The sequence below is a fragment of the Chelonia mydas genome, chromosome 7 (assembly GCF_015237465.2).
Source record: "Chelonia mydas isolate rCheMyd1 chromosome 7, rCheMyd1.pri.v2, whole genome shotgun sequence".
NCBI classification, from domain to species: Eukaryota; Metazoa; Chordata; order Testudines; family Cheloniidae; genus Chelonia; species Chelonia mydas.
In genome coordinates this window covers 1,150,068-1,171,319 of record NC_057853.1, presented here as the reverse complement: position 1 = coordinate 1,171,319, position 21,252 = coordinate 1,150,068, and the positions used below count along the sequence as shown (strand labels likewise).

The following is a 21,252-nucleotide window of genomic DNA, read 5'->3' as shown; positions in this document are numbered from 1 at the left end:
AGAGTTTGCAGGTGCAGAGAACAGGACCCCTCAGCTGGGTCCATTTTGGGGGGCAGTGAGCCAGACAACCATGTCTGCCCTTCACTCCATGTCCCGGCCAGCCCCAAACTGAAACTCCCTCCAGCCCCTCCTCCTCTGGGCTTTGTCCCTTTTCCAGGCCAGGAGGTCACCTGATTCCTTTGTTCTCCAACTCTTAGTTCTCCCCTGGCAGGGGGGAAGGGCCCAGGCCATCAGTGGCCAGGAAACAGGGTGTCGGCCATTGTCTGTGTCCAGACCCCTGCACACACCTGCCCTCTAGGGCTCTGCAACGATCATACACCCTTACCCCACCCCTAGATACTTAAGAACTGCCTAGGGGAAACTGAGGCACCCCCACACTATTCAGAGGAAACATTAAGAACAGTCCCACTTCGTCACATCCCGCCACTGGGACTCCACTAGAACAGAGGGGGAGGGGCGAGGAGCAGGGGAGACCCCCGGATGGGGAGCTAAACCCTTCGCCATGGTTCCCCACCTTCACTGGGCCTCACTCCATTCCCATCACAGTCACGGCTCCCCACACCCTGCCCCCCGCCTCACCCCAGCACTCAGCCCCCCATCTCCCCTGGATTCTGAGCTGCACCTCAGCACACAGGGCCCCAGGCTCTGCTGGGGAGTGGGGAGAGCCAGCCCCCCCCATGGCGAGGTCCTGGTGCCCCCCGGGCCCTGGCTTGCAGTCACTGGGCGCGTCTCACCTGCAGGCCCTGCGGTGCCGGCCTGTTGTGCAAGTGTTGCCATGGCACCACCGTCTCCTCCCGCCCGGATCACCGGGCAGCAGAGCCTGCGGGGCAGGGGGCGGGTGGGCACCAGGGGGTGGGCAGGGCACTGGGAAGGAGCGTTGGGGGCAGGGTAGTAAGGACACACTGTGGGTCCAGCTTCTCTTGCTGACCCTGGGCTGCAGCCAGACCCCCACCAGCCGGCTACTCAGAGCCTTGTATGGCCAGGGCTTGCTGGGGGGACACTGGGGGGTGGGGGGGGGCAGAGAAATGGGGCTGCAGAGCCATAGCCCAGGCTCACGCTGACCCCTGTTGGCTGCCTGGAGCAGGGACTGCCGTGGGCAGGAGGGCTGGTTCTGGGCTGCCAGCCCGTCCCCAGCCCAGGACGGGGGGACGCGGGACACCCCAGAGCCAGGCAGGCCTCTGTGCTCAGCCTTCGGCTTCATTTCAGCCACATACACCCGGGAACAAGTTCCACCTCCTGCCCCTGCCCTGGGAGCTCTGCCAGCCAGCGGGTGCCTTGCTGCTTTTCTACGCTGACCGGCCGCAGGTCCGGCTAGGCCCAGCTCCCCCGGCGGCCAGCGCCCCAGCCCCACCAGGCCAGGCCAGGGCTCCCGGGAATCCGGGCTGCCCAGCACCGCAACCGCCAGGGATGATTGCCAGCATTGCTACCAGGCCTGCCAGGATGGGGCCCCAGCAGGCCGGGCACTGCCCAGCACGGGCCCCCTGTCTGGGGAAGGGGGGTCACCAGTGATCTGGAGCCACGCTGACTGGAGCCCCCCCCAGCCCACCAGGGTACCTTAGAGGAGCCTGAAACAGACCCCCTGCCAAGGGGGGGGCAGCCATACCACAAGCCAGGACCTACTTGAGACTCCTCGGCAGCCCACCAGCGAAGCGTGCCGCAGGGGAAGGCCCCGGCTCCCGGATCAGCGTGTGCAGGCACCGACAGCTGGAAGCAGGGTCTGAGTGGCGTTTCGCGAGGCCCCCGGAACAGCAACCCAGGCCAAAGGGGTCGGGGGGGCTCCCACCTGGTGACATGGGTGCTGCTTAACAAGTCCTAGTTGCTCATCGACCCTCCCGCCCTCTGTTTAAAGGCTGAGCTGGTCAGACTCCATTGAGAGGTTCGGGGGCTGAGCTGGAGAGCTGCAGAGGGGACAGCGTTGCTGTGAAAGACGAATGCAGGGTCTGTGCTAGCTGCAGGGTCCCCACTACCCAGTGATATGGCTAAGGCCTGGGCTCCATGGTGAAGCCGCAGGGCTGGAGGCAGTGATAGCGTGTGGCATTGCTCGTCCCCCGGTTAGGGGTGGGAGATGACCTGCTGTGACGCACCCCTGAATTCTGGGCCTTGGCTGACTTTGCACCACCAACGGCGAGTGGGGGGCAGCGGCTTGCCACGTTAAAGGGACTTTCGTCTGCTGGACTGCCACACTGCCAGGTGGGAAACTGAGGCAGAGGACACAGCCCAAAGCACTCAGTGTGGGGGCGGATGTTACTTCTGGCCACGTGCTTTTGAACTGTTGCAGAGTTTGCCAAATTGATGCTGGGTTTGTTCCCTTTCCCTTTTAATAAAACTTCTCTGGTTCTCCACAGACTCAGTGCATGTGAGAGAGGGTGGGGTCTCCCCAAGCTGCCTGGGGACGGTGGAACCCACCATACGGGGCAGGGGCTTGAGCTTTTGCTGGTGTGTGTTGCTAAGAGGAACCCCTGCACACTGAACCTGGCTTTTGCGGCTGCTGGCACCAGCTAGCAGAAGAGTAACAGCGTCTACACTGAAACATGGCACCCGGCCCATCCCCATGGACACAAGACCCGGGGATCGGGAAGAGCTAGATACAACCAGGGGAGCTGCTCTCTGCTTTCCATTCCCTGGGGGCTGGGGGACACAGAGCAGTTTATGTGCACAGGGATGACCCATCTTCCTACGTTTCATCCAGAGCTCAGGGAAATGCTCTGCAGTCCTCGCCCGCAAGTCTCTAGGGAGAGCTGCCTTATTTCTTCCTCTGTGGTGGGACCCTTTCCCACCCTGCTCCGTTTGCTGACACCAGTGCAGCTGAGTTGTGTGTGTGACCCGGGGTAAGGGCAGCTGCAGAGCAGTGCTGGGCAGCTGGTGTCAATAAGCAAAGCATGCCTGGGGAGAAGTGCTCCTGGGAATGCGGGAGGGGAGCGGGGGTTTCTTTCCCTTTCTGGTGGGAGTGTAAACCCAAGGCCACACCTGGCTGTTTTATCAGCAGCTGCTGCTATTGCAGCCTGCAGAGAGGGCTCAGGAGCACCCTGCTCCATTCCCCAGGCCAGTGCTGCAGCAGATCAGGACCGAAGGGCTTGAGTCTGGAGAAGGAAAGAGCAGAGGGGGAAGGGCCCAGCAGGACAAGGGATGGGAGATGCACCAGGATAATGGGGCTTCTCATGCAGAAACCCAAATACTGCAGGTCCAGAAACCCCAGACTGCCCCCATTTTGAGGTCCTTGGAGGACTTCATGGTAACAGCTCCCATCCCAGCTCAGGGAAAGCACACCTGGACTCCCAGGTCCACCAAGGGCCACGAGTAGGGCTGGACTGCCCCTGGCTTTTACCTCGGAGTCTGACAATCCTGCATCCACCCTGCAGTTCTCCTGGGGAGCGAGCAGAGGAACAGGGCAGCTTCGCTCCGAGCAAAGGCCCAGGAGCAGGACGAGGGGCAGGTGAAAGCACAGCCAGGACTGCACATGCAACCGGGGAACCCCCCCAAATACCCATCACCTCGCTGTTCACATGCAGCTGGTTCCTGGCTTTGCATGTACTATCCAACAAATGCACAGGCTCGGGAACGGGCATGTCTACACCAGCTAGGGTGACCAGATGTCCCGATTTTATAAGGACAGTCCCGATTTTTGGGTCTTTTTCTTATATAGACTCCTAATACCCCCCCCGACCCGATTTTTCACGCTTGCTGTCTGGTCACCCTAACACCAGCCAGGACTTCCATCTTTGAAAATTCAGTCCTCTGCACCAGTCAGGAGCTGGGCCCCCTTCTGCTAGGTGGCCAGGCAAGAGAATGGCTGATGAAATTCAGTGCTGACAAAGGCAAGGTACTGTGCAGGGGTGGGACTGCTGCCTTCCTCAGCCACAGCACAGAGCTAACAGAGCCACCCGGGACCATGGCTCGAGAGTTCCAACCCCGCTGCTCCCAGGGAAGCCAAGGGGGAGCACCTCCCCCAACCCCTTTTAGAGGTGGGCCGTGATGGCAGAGGCAGAGCCGGCGCCCAATGCAGGAAGCTGAACAGATGGAGGAAGGCATACAGACAAGCCCCGTATGGCACAGCCCCTCCCAGCTCCTGCCCTGGGGAGCAGCGTCCTAACTGTCAGGAAGGGGGAATACTGGAAGCCCTAGCGTCCTTCCCTGGCTCCTGCACCTGGCCACTCCTGGTTTCCTGGCAGGACAGTGACATTGCAACACATCTCTGTGAACATTTCCCTTGCAGAGTAATTCCCGGACAGTACATCCTGGACACCTGGGCCTGCCCGGCCAGGCACCTCGGGCCTTCATGGTCGCTGCAAGAGAGAGAAAAGTTAATGAGCGTTGGTGAGGCCAGGACAAGATGCTGCGTTTGTTTGGGTGCATGGTGTTGGACTGGCTGACGCTGCTACAGGGTGCCAAGGAGAGGCAGGATGGGGGAGCAGGGCTCGTAATGCTGAGTGTTAGAGAATCAAGCCCCGTGCAGCAGCCAATCACACCCGAGGCTCTGCCCCGTTCACCTGACAACGTGTTAGTCATTACCACCAACAGCAGCGGCCTGGCCAAGGGCAAGGAAGGGCCCAAAGAGGAGCCGGACGCAGCTGGCTGGGTTCTGAAGCACCATTTTACTGAAGGACGGCAGGGCCAGATCGCCTGCTCGCATTTCATAACAAAAAGTTCATTTAAGAAAAAGAGACAGTTTGGTTCTGGCCAGTTGCCTCATAAGAGTGGGACAACACGACCACTGCCCTTCACTGAACAGCCTTCCGAAGATACACAGCGAGCCCAGCAAACCACTGCCCGCGCGGCAGAAACACTCCACACACACCCCAAAGGGTAGAAAGTTCACTCCCAGCACAAGGGGGCCAGTTGTTTCAGATTCACAACACAAGCAGCACTTGGGGTCCCTCCTGCAGGCGATCCCGCTCCCAGGCTGACAGCAGGGGCGGCAGGCCCGGGACAAAACCCGCTCGCAGGAAAAGGCCCGCTCGCTCTGGGGACTAGCACTCTGCTGGTACAGGGCTGTTGAATTCACACCCAAAGAGAAGATCCATGGCAAAGCTGGTGGCTCCAGTCCAAGCAGAAGCAGGCTAGTCACGCTGCAGCAACGGAAGGAGACCAGTTCTCTCCCAAGGCTGCTGGGCAATGAAGAACAGTTCCCAGCTCACGGGCAGCAGAGTCTCCCCGTGTCCCGCTAGCCCACGGCTCTGTGAATAGCGCCCATCGGACACGCTGCAGCAGGACACTACAGGCAGAGGGGATGCCAGTGTCTCTCCAGACACGACACTAACTGCACCGCTTGGTAAACTCCAGGTGCCAACTGGCGTCCCTTGCGAGCTGTGGCAGGAGGCGTATTTCCCAGTGCTCTGTATTCCCGTCTGTGCCCCTGGGGTCGGGAGAGGTGGTTAGGACAAGGCTGGGGCTGTACGGCGCCTTCTCTGTCACTGCAGCACTGCGCACCCGGCTTTGCCCCTGGGAAGGCCCCAGACGCCCTCCGTGGAGACCTGTGCGCTGCTACAGGAACTGAACGGGATCATTAAGACACCACAAGAGGGATAGGCTTGGGGATAATAAGGCCTTTGAGGGACTCCTCAGGGCAAGGGCTAATTGCCGCCTTCGGGGAACTTCCTTTGGATGCTCATGCTCGGACGAGATGCGCTCCTCCTTCTCATGCTGTCGATCGGAAGGATCGGCACCGCCCGGGCAGGGCTCTGGGCCACGAGCGCTGCAGAGACAAGAGTCACATCAGCGCCCCTGCCGCTGCAAAGCAAGTGAGGACGGAACCCAAACCTGAGCAATGCCCCCAGCCGCCCCTCCACGGCACAGCCCAGAGCCCACAAGGCCCGATCCACTCAAGGGAAAACTGTCTGGAAAGGGCTACGCATCTGAGAGCTCTCTGGTGCTCCACAGCCTTCACTGAGCTCAATCCCCCAGAAGCACACGCCATGTACAGAAGCCAAACAGGCCTGCCAGCCACACACAGCCGGCTTCTTTGGGTTTCCCTTAATCCCAGCTCCTCCCCCTCGGCAGCACTGGGCACTGCACTAGCAGAGCTCAGGGCCAGGGCGCCGGCTTTGTAAGCTGCTGTTACACACACAGACCCAGAGGTTGGTGCTTTGCCCTCCCAGCCAAGGCTGAGCACCTCCTAGGGGCACCACAGTCAGCCCCTTCTGCAAGCCGGCACGGTGCACTGTGCTCCTCTCCCTCACCAGCAGTCACGGCCCCTCGGACCCGTCCAGCACAGCTCAGCAAGAGACACGGCGGCACCCAAGGGGAAGAGGAACAGTGGGGTAGGGGACAATCTGCCATAGGGCGTAGTCTCTAGCTGCTGGAAGGCATCTCCCCCAGACCACAGGGGTCCCAGACATCAGCATCACTTTAAATCCTGCACAATGAACACTCACTTCTCCAGGAAATAAGGCTTGTGCTGGTGAATGGAGAGTCCCCCCCGCAGTGCTACAGAGAGGGGAGAAGAAAACATTTTCCTCTTTCCACAGGCATGGACCGTGTGCATGGCCTGCACTCGGCGTCCAGGCAGCGGCTGTCCCGGTTCGTGGGGGTTTTCATACACCCGCTGGGGAGAGAAAACACTAAAGCAGGAGCCTGTTATGGGAAACCACACTTGGCACAGGACTCCCACTGACTAGATTTCAAACTTGCAGCCCCCCGGGCTGGCACAGCTCCTGGATCAGACCCTCACACCCCGAAGCGAAGGGCCTACAATGCTGCTTATTTCTATGCTCAGACAAATATGCACAGGGTCTCCCCAAGTGCCCGTTCCCACCTTCAGGCTGGGCCGGGGAGACGCCTCTCGAGCACTGTTTGTGACTGAAGGTGCAGTCTCCGGCACCCAGGAGGAAGTGCTGGAGAATGCTCGGGAGGAAGAGCCCCGCCACAGCACTGCTTAGCCCTGTTTACCTCACGCAGCTAACACTGACCGGTACCTCCTGCCCACGCTGCTTTCCCCTCTGCCTTCTCTGGGGTGCACACAAGCTCATTTCCCCGGGGCCACGATTTACTTCGCTCTGGGCACAGCACGGCACCCAGCAGCTGGGCCACAAAGCCAATGCTGTCACTGAGATAAACCAGACCAACAGAAGAGGTGTTTGCCAGCCATCCCCCTCGAGCCCACCAGGAAGAACCAGAAACCCAGCCAAACAAATGCATGTAACAGTCCGGATTTGTACCAAGGCGAGATCTCTCCAGGGAGAGCGAGGCACTGAGTGGGGTGTCAGGAGCCGAGCTGGTACATCCTGGAATGTAGGGCAAAGACAGATCAATCCAGCCTGAAGCGTCACCTTCATCAAGGGCCTGTTCTGAGAAGCGTTCAGACAACGGCCATTTACACGCACTCTGCTAGTGCTCAGCCACTAACCACCACTCCACGGACGCCTCCCCTCCAGCCACCAACAGGGTCAGGACACGGCACGCTACAGGGTGGGCTACACAACTGAAATAGTTACAAAATCATCCCTTCGTTTTGCACAGCAAAGTGCTCTAGAGATTACATACCAGGGTCACTCCTGCAGCCACCTCTGGGGTGGAGCACACAGCAGGTCTCTGCCAGCGACACTATACAACATGGTTTGCAGAGAGGGAGCAAAGGAGAAATTCCTCTCATTGGAACTAGAGGCAGGAAGATGCAGCCTGGTCACAACACACGTTTGCCTTAAAATTTCACTTCTGCTCATTAACAGCAGATTTTCAACCGAACGTCTGAAAATCAGACCCCCGCCCCCCCTTCACTGACCTGCGCAGACACATGCTCAGGTAGCTGCTTTCCCTGCAAGAACGGATGGCCTCACTAACACCTACCACAAAGGAGGAAGCGCAGGGGCCCCTGTCCTGGGTCACTTGTGACTGGTGCAGCCAACTCAGGCGGGTGAAACACGAACTCTGACTCCTGGCTGGCAGGTAAGTCAGAGACCCCGGAACGTGGTTACGGACACCCCTCGGCAGCCCTCATGAGAACGCTGGTAGCATTAACCCACACAGTACAAACAGTGCTGAGCACGCGGCTTTGCCTGCACCCAGGAACAGCACCGCCAGACTAGGCACTTGGAGGACCTATACAAAACAGACTGAAAACAACCCGTGCCGAGCTCTGCAGGGCAACGCACTCTGCATTTACTGGCTCGGTTCCAGATATGACCCTGTGGCCGCCCCACCTCCCTGGCTGTGTACACATTTCGGGACTGCCCAAAATGCCAATCAATTAGTAAGAAGGATCCTACAGGCCCTTACACCTCTGTGCCAACCCAGCCCCCATGGGCAGGAAAGGATTATCCCCAGGCCTAAGGGCACAGAACACAGCTGTAAAAGGCCATGCCTCCTCTCCTGAGCGATGGCGGGAGGGAAGAGCCCATACCCTCAACTCCAGTACTGTCTGGGCAGCACCCTCACAAGGGGGCTCCGCGCAGACAGGTCTCCAGGGGCTATCACAGTAACAACCCGTGGCATGGAGCTGCATTCTGTCTGCACCCCCCCTTGAAACAATGAAGGGAAGGGGTTGGCGAGTGGGGTATCTGCATTCCCCACCTGCACTGGACCAAGCCCCTGAACACCCCACTGCACTGCCATCTCTGCCCACGAAGACCCTCGCGAGCTCAGACACCTGCCCTGCTGGATTCTGGGCAGGAAGAATGTATTTCAGTGCCTATCGCTGACACACACAACCGACTAGTGGCACACGAACCAAGCGGAGAGCCACAGCGACCTCCAGCTCTCCCAGGAACCTGTGTGGACGCCTTTTCCACACACTGTCGGAACTCTGAAGCAATGAGCGGGGAGGCTCAGGAGTGTGGAGGCAACAAGCCCCGTTTGACGTGTGCAGTCACAGTGGGGGAGAGAAGCATGAGCTGCCTCAGGGACATGGCAAAGATTTCGGGAGCTGAGTGATGTGGGGAGGCAGGCAGCAGTGCTGCAGGGGGTAACACACAGCTACTCACCTATAGAGAGAGGACCTAGGCCTGGATTCAGCCCTGGGTATAAGCAGGTGCATTTCTCATTGGCTTCAATGGGAGCTGGACTCACCTCCGCAGGTTCCTAATCTGCACGGTGAGTGAAGCTAAGGCTAAAACAGGAAATAACCCTTCAGTGCCTTTATAGCAGAGAACAGGAGGCCTTGTGGCACCGTAGTGACCAACCCATTTATCTGAGCATCAGCTTCCGTGGGCTGCAGCTCACTGCAACGGAGGCATTCAGTGGAGAGTGAGCTGTAGCTCACGAAAGCTTATGCTCAAATAAATGGGTTAGTCTCTAAGGTGCCACAAGTCCTTTTCTTTTTGCGAATACAGACTAACACGGCTGCTACTCTGAAACCTCTCCTTACAATGTGTATGATAAGACCCATTTTTTCATGTTCTCTGTGTATATAAATCTCCTCACTGTATTTTCCACTGAATGCATCTGATGAAGTGAGCTGTAGCTCACGAAAGCTTATGCTCAAACAAATGGGTTAGTCTCTAAGGTGCCACAAGTACTTTTCTTTTTGCGGATACAGACTAACACAGCTGCTCCTCTGAAACCTGTCTTTAGAGAGGAGAGAAAAGGAGGAATGAAGCACTGGGTAAGGCAGCGACCCAGAGCCCGCTCAGGACTGGGAAGATCCACTGGAGGGCAGGTTATTTCTCAGCCTGCTTGAAAAACGGGGAAGGAGCTGAGCAGAGGGAAGGGAGGGAAATGGGAAAGACGAGCCAGGGTCTGGTAAGTGATCAAACAGCCCCTGCTCACCCAGTGCCACTCCTGCAATGGGAACACTTTGCAAAATTGAAACACAAGGACTGTGAAAACAAAGAGTGAAAAGGAAACATTTCCATCCTATAGCCAACCCGGGGCAGCCACTGAAGGGCACGCACTACGGTGGAGTGAGCACCTGGCCAGCAATGGCATTAGCAGCTAGCAACTCACGACAGAGTGACTGCTGTGGGGCTGGGAGGGTGCTCCACAGATTGCCAGGTGCTGGCTTTCCACGGAAGCAACAGCTGTGAGCCGCCGTGTGAAGTGGAAGAGCAGATCAGCAGAGCCAGCCAACGGTTTGAGCTGCTACGCCAGGTGGGACACTGCACTCGATGGCCTGGGGTGGCTGAATCCACGGTAACACGCAGCACATGGGAGCCCCCAGAGCCAACCTATCCCAACCTCCCGGAAGGTGCTCTAGGCATCAGCTGGCAGAAGGCTGTGGGCTGGGGGAGCTGGAAAAGCCTGATTTCACTGGCACAAGGGAAAGGGAAATCAGGCCCCAGCGTCCAGTTGGTGCTGCAGGCAGAGGAGTGTCTCTGACACCCCCGCTGCGGCCTATGCACTACAGGAAAGAGCTGAACAGGCTGCTCCCTCACTGGATGCCCAGCTTGTCCCTGCCTGCAGCAAAGCTGCGACCTTCTGGCGTGCGTGTGTGTTAACAACCCAGGGCCTCCTGGAGGAGAGGAGACACATTCCCAGGAACGAGAGGTGGGGACCTCCCACAAACAGCCTCAGCACTTTGGATCAACTCTCCTCCGGAGAAGGGGGGAGAATGTCCCTTTCAGTTTTGATGGTCTCTGGATCAAGACTCCCTGCTCGTCAAGTGTGAGATGAGGAAGGCTGTCTCTCTGTGCAGGGCGATGCTCACACCCCCTCCAGCACTGACAGCTGGAATTTTACAATAGTTCACATGCAATTGGCAATCCCCTTCCAACAGCAAAAGGCAGAACCAACTGTAACCAGCGAAGGCTCTGCCCTCAGATCACACCCAGCAATGCAACTGCAAGTGCGATTAGCATATTCCCAGCTGGTACCTGCCAGACTCTCCCAGTGAGGAGGGAAGGAGGCACCTACCCCTTGATTTCTCATGATCCCCTGAACACAGAACTAAGCACGGAGACTCTATGCAGAGAAAGATTTTATACTCTGCAGCAGATCACCACCCTAAAATCCCAGAAGAGCTGGCAAATCTGAAATCCAGGATGAGAAATAAATATACAGTGGCTTAACCCCGCGCAAACCACTCCCTGGAAACTAATACTGTATTCTCTTGAAATGTTAAAAAAATTGCTGGAAACTCGTTTTATGAACCTGCTGCTGCTGCGCTCTGGTTCTCATCCACACCATTCCACTGGAGCCAGCAGAACGTTAGCAAACACTCGATACATTCAGAATCACAGTGGGCGAGTTCTCCACCTAACCCGAAAGTCACTGCAATGTTCAGCAGCACGCAAGTGGTGACAGTCTGGCCAGGAAATAACAAGTATCCGCGGACTGGCAGCCCCAGATCTTGGGTCGACAACCAGCCACAAATTCATTTTTTAAGTTAACAAACAGGGCATAACAGCACCTTTCCCGTGGCGCTCTTTGGAAGCAAACCCGCAGGAAGCGTTTAGTGTTTCTGCTAATAGCGAAAGGTGGGCGGCACCCAGAAAGCCGTCAGACAGACTCAGCGCTAACAGCCCCATCAGCCCTCCCCTACTTTCCATTTTCTTTGAAGAGGTCATCTGAACAGGATAGACCTAAACTCAACTACGAGCTGGAAAGTCTCCATCCGGCATGGTGTTTCCAGAGACAAATGTGTGGCTATAATTCTGCCTGCTTCTGAGCTTCTCAAGAGAGCCCAGAACAGACGGGTAACAACACTGATGATGGGAAAGAAACCCTGGCACCTTTCGACAAAAAACCGACTGACGGGCAGGTAAAAAAAAAAGGCTATGGAACCAAAATCCAGAGGGGTGGAGGAAACGTGTCTTCAGACAGTGCCAGGGCATTGTGTGTGTATAGATATATAGATATATAATAAAGTTATAAAATTTGATCAAAATAAAACCAATAAATGTACAGCTTGAAAAAGAACAAAATATCACAGTGCATGAACGTCATGAGAAAGTCACGCGCTCCCCACTGCACAGACGTACGCTCCACCACGTTCAGAAAAGCACAGCACAGAACGCTAGCACCTGGCTTCGCTCAGCTCACCACAGGGGCTGGGAGTCATTGTCCTGTATTTCTAAACATGGGTTTGTACTCGTGCAGTCCAACTCTGCAGAATGTCACCAGGCAGCCAGCAACAGCCGTGGAGCAAGCTGCCCAAAGTCTGCAGGTACCGGGTGTGATACTGTTGCCGGACACTAGAGAATGGAAGTGGCTCTTGCATGTTTCCACAGCCTGGCAGCTGGTTCACACTTATGTATTTAAGAGAAAAGTGACAAAAGGAAGGAAGGAACTCAGGGGACATTGTGAGAGGGGGACAATGGCTGAATTTTGATCACAGGGGACAGGTTAACCCTAAGGATCTTCTGTGCTCTCCGCCTCACTTCATCGTCTGATGACGAGCTGTCCACCTTAATGGCCCGGGATCTCAGCAGGTTCAAAGTGCTCTGACCTAGTTCAGGTTTATTCATGGCATTTTTCTTCTTCTTCTGTGGTGCTTCTTTCGCCTCCTCGGCTCTTTTCCTTTTCTGCCCAACAGGTTCCTGACTACTGCTGTCTTTCCATTCAGTTCTCCCCACTGGAACTTCCTTGGCTTTATTTTTAAAGGCCTTGGACTGTGACCCCCCACTGCAACACTGAGATGAGCTACCTGTAATCCTGCCATTCAGGATTCCAGATGCTTTGCAAGCATTACTCTCCTTTAGCACCCCACCTTTAGTTCCCTTCAGAAGTGTTACAGCTAGAGCGGGAGATTCTGGCGCTTTCTTAACTACGTGTTTATAGCCTTTGGGGTCTAACTGCCCCGAGGGTAGCTTAGCGTTCTGCCTCGAGGCACCCGATGCCTTGAGGAGCTTCAGGTCCGAGGGGGAGATTCCAAGATGCCCTGGTTTGAATTTGGACTCCAAACAGGATGCTGTGGCTTTCAGTGGGACCAAGGCTTCCAGAACGACAGAGAGTCTCATGGCTGGATACACGTCAGGGTACATATTAGCTGGGAAGCCCATTGCGGAGGCCTTCGATGTGCCTGACCGTGTCTCTTTCAATGAGTTCAGCAGCAGGTTTGTGGAACTACCTTTCGAGACAGGCTTGGTGCGGACGTTAGGAGAGCGGACTGAAACCCCCGCAAGTGTCCCAGGCATCTCTGCTGTCACTGCAGGGCTTCTAACCGGAGCTTTACAGTCAGAGACAGCAGCGCCGGTGCTTGAACTGTCTTGTGTGCTCTCGTGTGTCTGGCTGGGAGTAGCCGCCGTGCAGGAGCTGTACCCATACACATCCTTGCTCCTTAAGATTGTGGGCTGGTGGCCTTCCTCCTTGAGGCCTTGGAGAAAGGCCACCAGCTGGGTCTCGGTGTCTGAAAGGTCCTTGGACATGGGGTTGAAGACTCGGAGGGCTTCCTCCAGGGCTTTCTGTCCCGCAGAAGAGATTCTTGACCAAGAGTGGACAGCTTTTTCTTCCACATTGTTCACCTCAATATTCATGGCATTAGGGTAGTAGGAGCTTCCAATAGGTCCAAATTCCTTGAAAACCAACGCTGGACACCTCAAAGGGAAAGAGAAGACAGTTAGCGCAACCCAAACGCCAATCTCCATGCCTCTAAGGGAAGGCTACGGAGAACCCTCCACAATGTTAATGCCAGTGACCATCTAGTCTGACCCCCTGCGTAACCCAGGCCAGAGAACCTCACCCAGTGATTCATGCATCCAGACTAATCATTTGGGGTTAAACGACCACATCTCTTTTAGAAAACCAGCCATGCTTGGTGTGACGATTTCAAGTGAGGGAGAACCCACCACACTTGCTAGGGCAGCTGTTCCAATGGTTAAACACGTGCACCTTATCTGCAGTCTCACACTTCAACCTGCAGCCACCGGCTCACTCTGCTCTTTGTCAGCTACATCAAAGAGCTCTCTGCTACAGAGATCGTCTCCCTGCCTCGGCCCTTACAGACCAGGACCAAGCCCTCTCCGCATCTTCTTCAGTAAGCCAAAGAGACTGAGCTACTTAAGTCTCTCACTATAAGCCATGTTTCTTCCAACCCTCTGACCATTCTCTGCTCCAGTTTTTCAACAACCTTTCTGAAGTACGGACACCAGAATTGGATCCTATTCCAGTAGCGCTCTCACTAGTGCCGCAGACAAAGGCAATGTGACCTCCCTCCCTCCTCCTACTTCCTATTATTCCCCTGTTTATACAGCCGTCTGCAATTTGCTGTCACACAAACTGTTGTTCATCCAAGGATGCTCACTCCGCAAAGACGATACAAAAGTGCTTTTCACTGAGGCAAGAAATCACAACAGAAACCCAGCTATGAGGTAGGAAATCTAACCCACTGGAGGCTTGCGCACATGGGGCTGACGGCCAGCCCTGATATTACCTTTAGCCGCACTCAGCTACCTACCCTGGGGGAACGGAGGTAACAGCTGAGTACAGGACGCACCCCCAGAAAGGAGCCATCATGGCAGAACACTGTGCTGGAACTGGAAGGTAACTAAAGTCATGTGACACTAGGCCAGCAGGCTGAAGCCAACACGGACGCAACAGGCTGATTCTATGCTGGAAATGGCAACTAAAGGCTGACAAATGCGGTAAAAAATGAAGAGTTGGTAAAACCTGTAGCTGCTGAGACACCTCCCGAACCAGTAAGAAAGTGGAATTCAGTGTTCTCAAACATTCCCTTCAAAGACGACCACCTCACAGATAGATTCCACAGGTATTCTCACATCCGCAACCCCCTTCCAGAATCATTATTTTTATTACCAGAGCACCTAGGAGCCCCAGTCATGGACCACAGAGATGGGCCCTGCCCCAAAAAGCTTCTAATCCAACTATAAAATGAGACCCAGCCGAAGGATCTAGACAGACGAGGAACACAAGGGAACAGTGAGACAATATGGGTCAGCATGATCAGCAGTGGTCTCTGCAAATCAACAGCCAAACCGCTGTCCATTTGTGTGTAGGTCTCGTGGCCAAGGAGAGGTTAAGGTGGGGTTTGAAGGTGGACAATGAAATAGCTCGGGGAGGGGAGAGGGGGTGTTACAGGGAGCTCCTCCCAAGCATGTGGGGCAGCGCAGAGAAAGCATGTGTAGGCAATGGAGGCTGACCTCACGGGCCAATGGGAGATGGAGATCGACATCCTGATAGTAATTGAGAGAAGATAGGGAGGGAGGAGATAGGCCATGAAGGCAAGTAGCTTGTGTTTGATAGGACAGAGAATGGGGAGCCAGTGGAGGGATGCAAAATCACTAACATGTTTTGAAAAGGGTGCAGAATATTCAACCGTCATCTGGGAATTGGAACCTGCACCAAGAACAAAGATGGCCAGCACACCTTACTGTGGATTTTTGAAATGCCATTTTAATACAGAAACAGACCAGGAGCTGTTCCTACTTTAATATATATTTATGTTAATAAAAAGTAAAGTTTAAGAAATGACTGACTTATACAATGTAAATGGTATCTCGTCTAATCAACAGCACTGTCTCTTGCTGAACCCCAAGTTTGTTCACCCACATGCCAGTTGATGCCCTCACTAAATCAAGTGATGCCACGTGCATCCACTGGGATGGCGAATCTATGATTCTATAGAGAAATGACCCAAAAGGTCCATACTCCTCGAGTAACCAGAATAGCTCTTGGCCATCAACATAAGGCCTCCAAACACAAAGAGGCAATTTAAAGTGTTAACAGGACAAACCCTGGAGACAGGTTCAGACACCTTCAAAACGTGTGACGATTCCAGAACAAAGAGGATTCCGCAGAGTGAATAACCTGGCATTCTGCAGGAGTGATCGGTGGAAAGGAGTTAACTCCTCAAAAGTCCAATGATATTTGGAAGAGGCAAGCAGAGATTTCTTAGAAAGGCTGTGTCATGTGGCTGAAGGCCATAAAGGGGGTATATTTAAAGACACAATCTGCACAGAAAGAAACCAACTGAAAACCTCCCTATGGCAAGGCCATTCTTTGCCCTTGGCTTCTCCTGCCATTTCATGCTCATTAAAAGCTCAGCTCTGCATACTTTCCCTCCTAGGGTGAGGTGCACATTCCTAATCAGCACATCCTACACAGACACCAACTAGCAGCCATCTCCCAGGGCTTGGGGGTGAAAGGAATTGTCTGCATGACTCTACCTTCTCAAACTGAGCCATTTGCATCACTTTTTGAGTAGCTGGGAGCCAGGTTAGAGAGATGGGGTTTAGGCATGGCAGCCCCATTCCACCCAGCTTACCCATCGACTACCTAGTGGCTGAGAATCCACTGCTACTTAACAGCGCTTCCTGGGCTCAGTATCCCAGCCACTGAAGCACATTCCCATCTAGAACCAAACTGTGCTCAAGAAGCTAATCAGTCCCTAAAACATCATCAGGACCCAAGCCACTGGGAAGGACAAATGAAAAACAGCAGCCAAGTGAGCTCCGGCAGATCCCGGCAACACTCACTCTGCAGTGAAGCGTTCACAGCTAAGGCAGGCTCCATGCGGGGGAGACTGGCCGTTACAAAGCACAGTCTGAACCCAGAGAGAAGAGACTGTGCAGCCAGTGGGACAGATTCACTTTCTCCTCAGTGTCTAGAGTACAATGAAATGTGAGAAAAATCTCTCCACCGATTATCCAGCAGCAGAAGAGATGTCTATTCAAAGGGCAATGTGGAAAAACTGCCCGACCTGGGGAGACAGGAGCCAGAAGATCGGGATGGCCTAGCACTATGTACCAACCCATTAATGAACATAATGACAAGCGGGCAGAGGGGATTAGCTCTCCAGTGGGGCGCACACCCCACAGCGGGCAGGTCACACCTGCCCGAAACAGATTCTGGAAGGCTCTGACTCTCCTACCCTTTGGCAATACCTGGAAAGTTTGTTGTGCCAATAAAGTCTCATTGACCTGAGGGCGTACGCAGCACAGGGCGGGTCACAGATGCACTGAACCGCCATGTGTTTCTTTCATGGCCTCGTTGCTACTTTTTATGACTACTTGAAATTATTCGCATTATTAACAGGATCAACAGCATGTGACAGAACCCCCAGAGGAAAAGCCACCCAGAGCTGCCCGAACCCAGAACCGCGCCTGACCCCTGGTGACACTCCTGCCCCCCCCCCCTCAGCACTGCGTGACTCAGGAACGACGCTTGTACCAGGCTGTGTTTGGTGCAGACAACGTGTGTCACAGGAGGTTTTAAAGCTGGCCCATCTGCCCAAGAGAAAGGTCGTCACTCCTAGCTCCCCGTTCCCCACAAATGACCTCCCCAGCTACTGCATCCTTCCCACCCCTACCCAACGCCCCGTCTCACCACAGGCCCAGAGCCAACTCTCTGGTTCTTGCAATGCACGAGTACGGGTCACGAACAACAAGGGGGGCAAGTACTGACTACATCCGTGAGCCTGGGGGACAGGGCGCAGGGGGAGCCCTCTGAGGGAAGGTGGCCCACCGCCGTGGAGGAGGGGCCTGAGCGTCTCTTGGGAATACAAGGCAGAAGACAGATGCTGAGGAGAACAGGTCACTCTGGGAGACAGGGTGAGGATGGAGGCCCCCAGGACAGGGCAAATAGGAGACTGCGGGGCAGGACTGAGCAGTGGGCCAGGCCGTGGGGCAGGAGGAGCTGGGGGGCTGGGCAGCGGGACAGGCTGGTGGGGCAGGAGGACCTGGGGGGGGGCAGGGCCAACAGAGGAGCAGGCTGGGGCTGGCAGAAGAGCTAGGGGGCAGGGCCGAGGACCAGGGCCATGGGGCAGGGGGTCGGGGCCAGTGGGGCAGAGGGCCAGGCAGTGGGGCAGAGTGGGGACCGGGTGGGGCAGCGGGGTGGGATACAGGGCAGGGGGGCGGGGCAGAGTGAGGGGGCAGTGGGGCAGGGCTGGGGGAGGGGCAGGGGGCGGGGCAATGGGGCGAGGGCTGGGGGCGGGGCGGGGGCGGGGCAATGGGGCAGAGCTGGGGCGGCTCGGGACGGGGCGGGCTGGTCCCGGCGGGCGGCAGCGCGGAGCCCGGCAGCGCCCCCGCCCGGCCCCGGCCCAACCTACCGGCCGCCGCGGAGCCCGAACCCGCCGCTGCGCCGCCGCCGCTCCAACATGGCTGCCGCCGCGCGCCGGAAGTGCCGCCCGCTTCCGCTTCCGGCCCCGGCCCCGGCCCGCGCCTCGCCCCCCGAGCCCCTGACTCCGCCCACTGACCCCAGGCCCCGCCCCCGGCCCCCCATGAACCCCCAGCCCCAGACCCCCCGGCCCCCAGTCCCCGCCCACTGACCCCCAGGCCCCGCCCCCAGACCCCCCATGAACCCCCCGGTCCCCTCCCACTGACCCCCAGACCTCGCCCCCAGACCCCCCATGAACCCCCAGCCCCAGACCCCCCTGGCCCCCCAGTCCCCTCCCACTGGCCCCCCAGCCCCCCCATGAACCCCCAGCCCCAGACCCCCCCAGACCCCAGTCCCCTCCCACTGACCCCCAGACCCCGCCCCCAGACCCCCCCATGAACCCCCAGCCCCAGACCCCCCTGGCCCCCCAGTCCCCTCCCACTGGCCCCCCAGACCCCGCCCCCAGACCCCCCATGAACCCCCAGCCCCAGACCCCCCCAGACCCCAGTCCCCTCCCACTGACCCCCAGACCCCGCCCCCAGACCCCCCCATGAACCCCCAGCCCCAGACCCCCCTGGCCCCCCAGTCCCCTCCCACTGGCCCCCCAGACCCCGCCCCCAGACCCCCCATGAACCCCCAGCCCCAGACCCCCCCAGACCCCAGTCCCCTCCCACTGACCCCCAGGCCCCGCCCCCCAGCCCCCCATGAACCCCCCGGTCCCCTCCCACTGACCCCCAGACCCTGCCCCCCGGTCCCCTCCCACTGACCCCTTCAGACCCCGCCCCCAGACCCCCCATGAACCCCCCGGTCCCCTCCCACTGACCCCCAGACCCCGCCCCCCGGTCCTCTCCCACTGACCCCTCCAGACCTCGCCCCCAGACCCCCCATGAACCCCCAGCCCCAGACCCCCCTGGCCCCCCAGTCCCCTCCCACTGGCCCCCCAGACCCTGCCCCCAGACCCCCCCATGAACCCCCCAGTCCCCTCCCACTGAGCCCCCCAGACCTCGCCCCCAGACCCTCCATGAACCCCCAGCCCCAGACCCCCCTGGCCCCCCAGTCCCCTCCCACTGTCCCCCCAGACCCTGCCCGCAGACCCCCCATGAACCCCACAGCCTCAGACCCCCCAGCCCCCCAGTCTCCTCCCATTGACCCCCACAGACCCCGCCCCCGCCCCCCACCTATGAACCCCCCAGGTTTCCCATTGACCCCCCAGCCCCCCATCACCCCCAAACCCTCCACTCCAGACCCCCCAGTCTCCTCCCACTGACCCCCCAACCCCCTTGCCTCCCACCCATGAACCCCGCAGGTCTCCTCCCACTGACCCCCCAGGCCCCCTCATCCCATGACCCACCTGACCCCCACCCCCAGACCTCCAAGCCCTTCCCACTGACCCCCAACCTCCCCCTCCTAACCCCAATTAAGCCCTTCAGCCCATGACTCCCCCATGCCAGCGAACACCCCTGACCTCTCACTGACCCCCCCAGACTCCACCAGCCATGAACCCCTTGATCCCACCCCCAGACACCCCCACTGACACCCCCAGACCCCTTCATCCCATGACCTTCCAGACTCCCTCACCACATTACCCCCCACCCCCTCAGTGATCCCACCCCCTGGCCCCCGTGAATCCTCCTGACCCCCCCCAGACCCCCAGCACTCTCTCCAGGTTCCTCGCTAACACCTCAGTAGGGCCTCAAAACACTGCCAGTGACCCACAATAGGCCCCTTAATTCTCCATTGACCCAAACCCCCACCTTGAACCCCCATCAGTTCCCACTCTGCCATGACCCCCAGGGAGTTCCCTACCAGGCTCCTCCTGCACCTGCACTGACACTCCCAGGAGTCCTCCCTAGATGCCTCACCAGCCCCCAGGAACTCCCCCCACCAGGTCCCCCCAGTACCTTCCACTTGGCCTCTCAACACTCCCTAAAATCCCTTAGCAAATACTCATCTCCCCCCAGCCCCAAACATTTCCCAATGGCCCCCACCAACTCTCCCTTGGAGAGACCATTAACATCCCCCCGCTCCTTCACCAACCATCTCATGGCCCCCTTAAAACCTCTCTGACCCCCACATAAAGCCCCCATTACCTTTCATAGAATCATAGAATATCAGGGTGGGAAGGGACCTCAGGAGGTCATCTAGTCCAACCCCCTGCTCAAAGCAGGGCCAATCCCAACTAAATCATCCCAGCCAGGACTTTGTCAAGCCGGGCCTTAAAAACATCTAAGGATGGAAAAAGAAAAGGAGGACTTGTGGCACCTTAGAGACTAACAAATTTATTTGAGAATAAGCTTTCGTGAGCTACAGCTCACTTCATCAGATGCGTGCATCTAAGGATGGAGATTCCACCACCTCCCTAGGTAATGCATTCCAGTGAAATAGGGTTTCCTAATACCCAACCTAAACCTCCCCCACTGCAACTTGAGACCATTACTCCTTGTTCTGTCATCTGCCACCACTGAGAACAGTCTAGATCCATCATGATTAACCCTTTCTCTCAGTGACCCCCACATCCCTTCACTAACCTCCTCCTTCAGTGAATCCAACACCTCCCCTGTGATGCTGTCTACAAACCTGAGATCCTCCCCAATGGCATCGGTTGAGTCCCCCTAATGTCATCCTCCAGCACCCCATGAATAATCCACTTCACATCCCCTGGCACTCCACTGATGACTGTCCTTCATTCCTCAATCCACCTCACACCCTCTCACTCTGCCCAGTCTCCACTTCCCAATGTATCCTCTCCACATCTCAGTGACACCCTATTGGGCCCTCACTGATATCCCTGATAAACCCAAACTTCTCCAGACTGACATCACTTCAGAATCATAGACTATCAGGGTGGGAAGGGACCTCAGGAGGTCATCTAGTCCAACCCCCTGCTCAAACCAGGACCAATCCCCAATTTTTGCCCTGATCCCTAAAAGGCCCCCTCAAGGATTGAACTCACAACCCTGGGTTTAGCAGGCCAATGCTCAAACCACTGAGCTATTCCTCTCCCCCTCCCAGACCTTTCACACTCCCAGTCACCTCAGCCTGCCCCATAGCACCACATCCTAAATATCCCCTTTCTCATTGAATCTGGATTCTGAGACATTAGGAAGAAAAGCATTCAGTGCTCCCCAGAGCGAACCAAGGGCTAGGTGCAGAGAACTAGCATAGCGGGTCCCAGAAGTGCAAGGGGAATGCAGTTAAATACAGAAAACAGAGCAAAGCAATCCAGGAGCAGCAGAAATAGCCGTGCGGGGCAGGAATCCCGATGGACGTGCCAGCCCATGAAGTGAGGGGAGAGAAGAGCATTTCATTGGATTTCCGGTATTTGGCTCTGCT

General features: G+C 57.0%; 1 protein-coding gene across 7 annotated transcripts; it reads right to left on the bottom strand.

Moving 5' to 3' along the window:
• Positions 1-4,573: 4,573 nt before the first annotated feature.
• CCDC71 (coiled-coil domain containing 71) lies at positions 4,574-17,939 on the bottom strand. 7 transcript variants are annotated; one of them, XR_006292401.1, is made up of 4 exons: positions 17,873-17,931; positions 11,020-13,404; positions 6,372-9,040; positions 4,574-5,692 (listed from the first exon to the last, which is right to left on the bottom strand). XR_006292401.1 is itself a non-coding variant. In XM_037904590.2 (2 exons), the coding sequence occupies exons 1-2, from the start codon at positions 17,920-17,922 to the stop codon at positions 12,159-12,161; spliced, it is 1,296 nt and encodes a 431-aa protein (XP_037760518.1). In that variant the 5' UTR covers positions 17,923-17,939; the 3' UTR covers positions 4,574-12,158. The 7 variants fall into 7 exon arrangements, 5 of the variants coding, with proteins under 5 accessions (XP_037760518.1, XP_037760520.1, XP_037760519.1 ...); XR_005226184.2 differs by having other exon boundaries at positions 4,574-9,040; XM_037904590.2 differs by having other exon boundaries at positions 4,574-13,404; positions 17,873-17,939.
• Positions 17,940-21,252: the final 3,313 nt, after the last annotated feature.

What these genes read in the sequence shown, in the direction of transcription:
- CCDC71 (XM_037904590.2), bottom strand. Translation starts at nt 17,922, where the DNA reads ATGTTGGAGCGGCGGCGGCGCAGCGGCGGGTTCGGGCTCCGCGGCGGC. An exon ending in TTCGGGCTCCGCGGCGGCCG is followed by an intron (nt 13,405 to 17,872) that starts GTAGGTTGGGCC and finishes TTTCCCTTTGAG; the next exon opens with GTGTCCAGCGTTGGTTTTCA.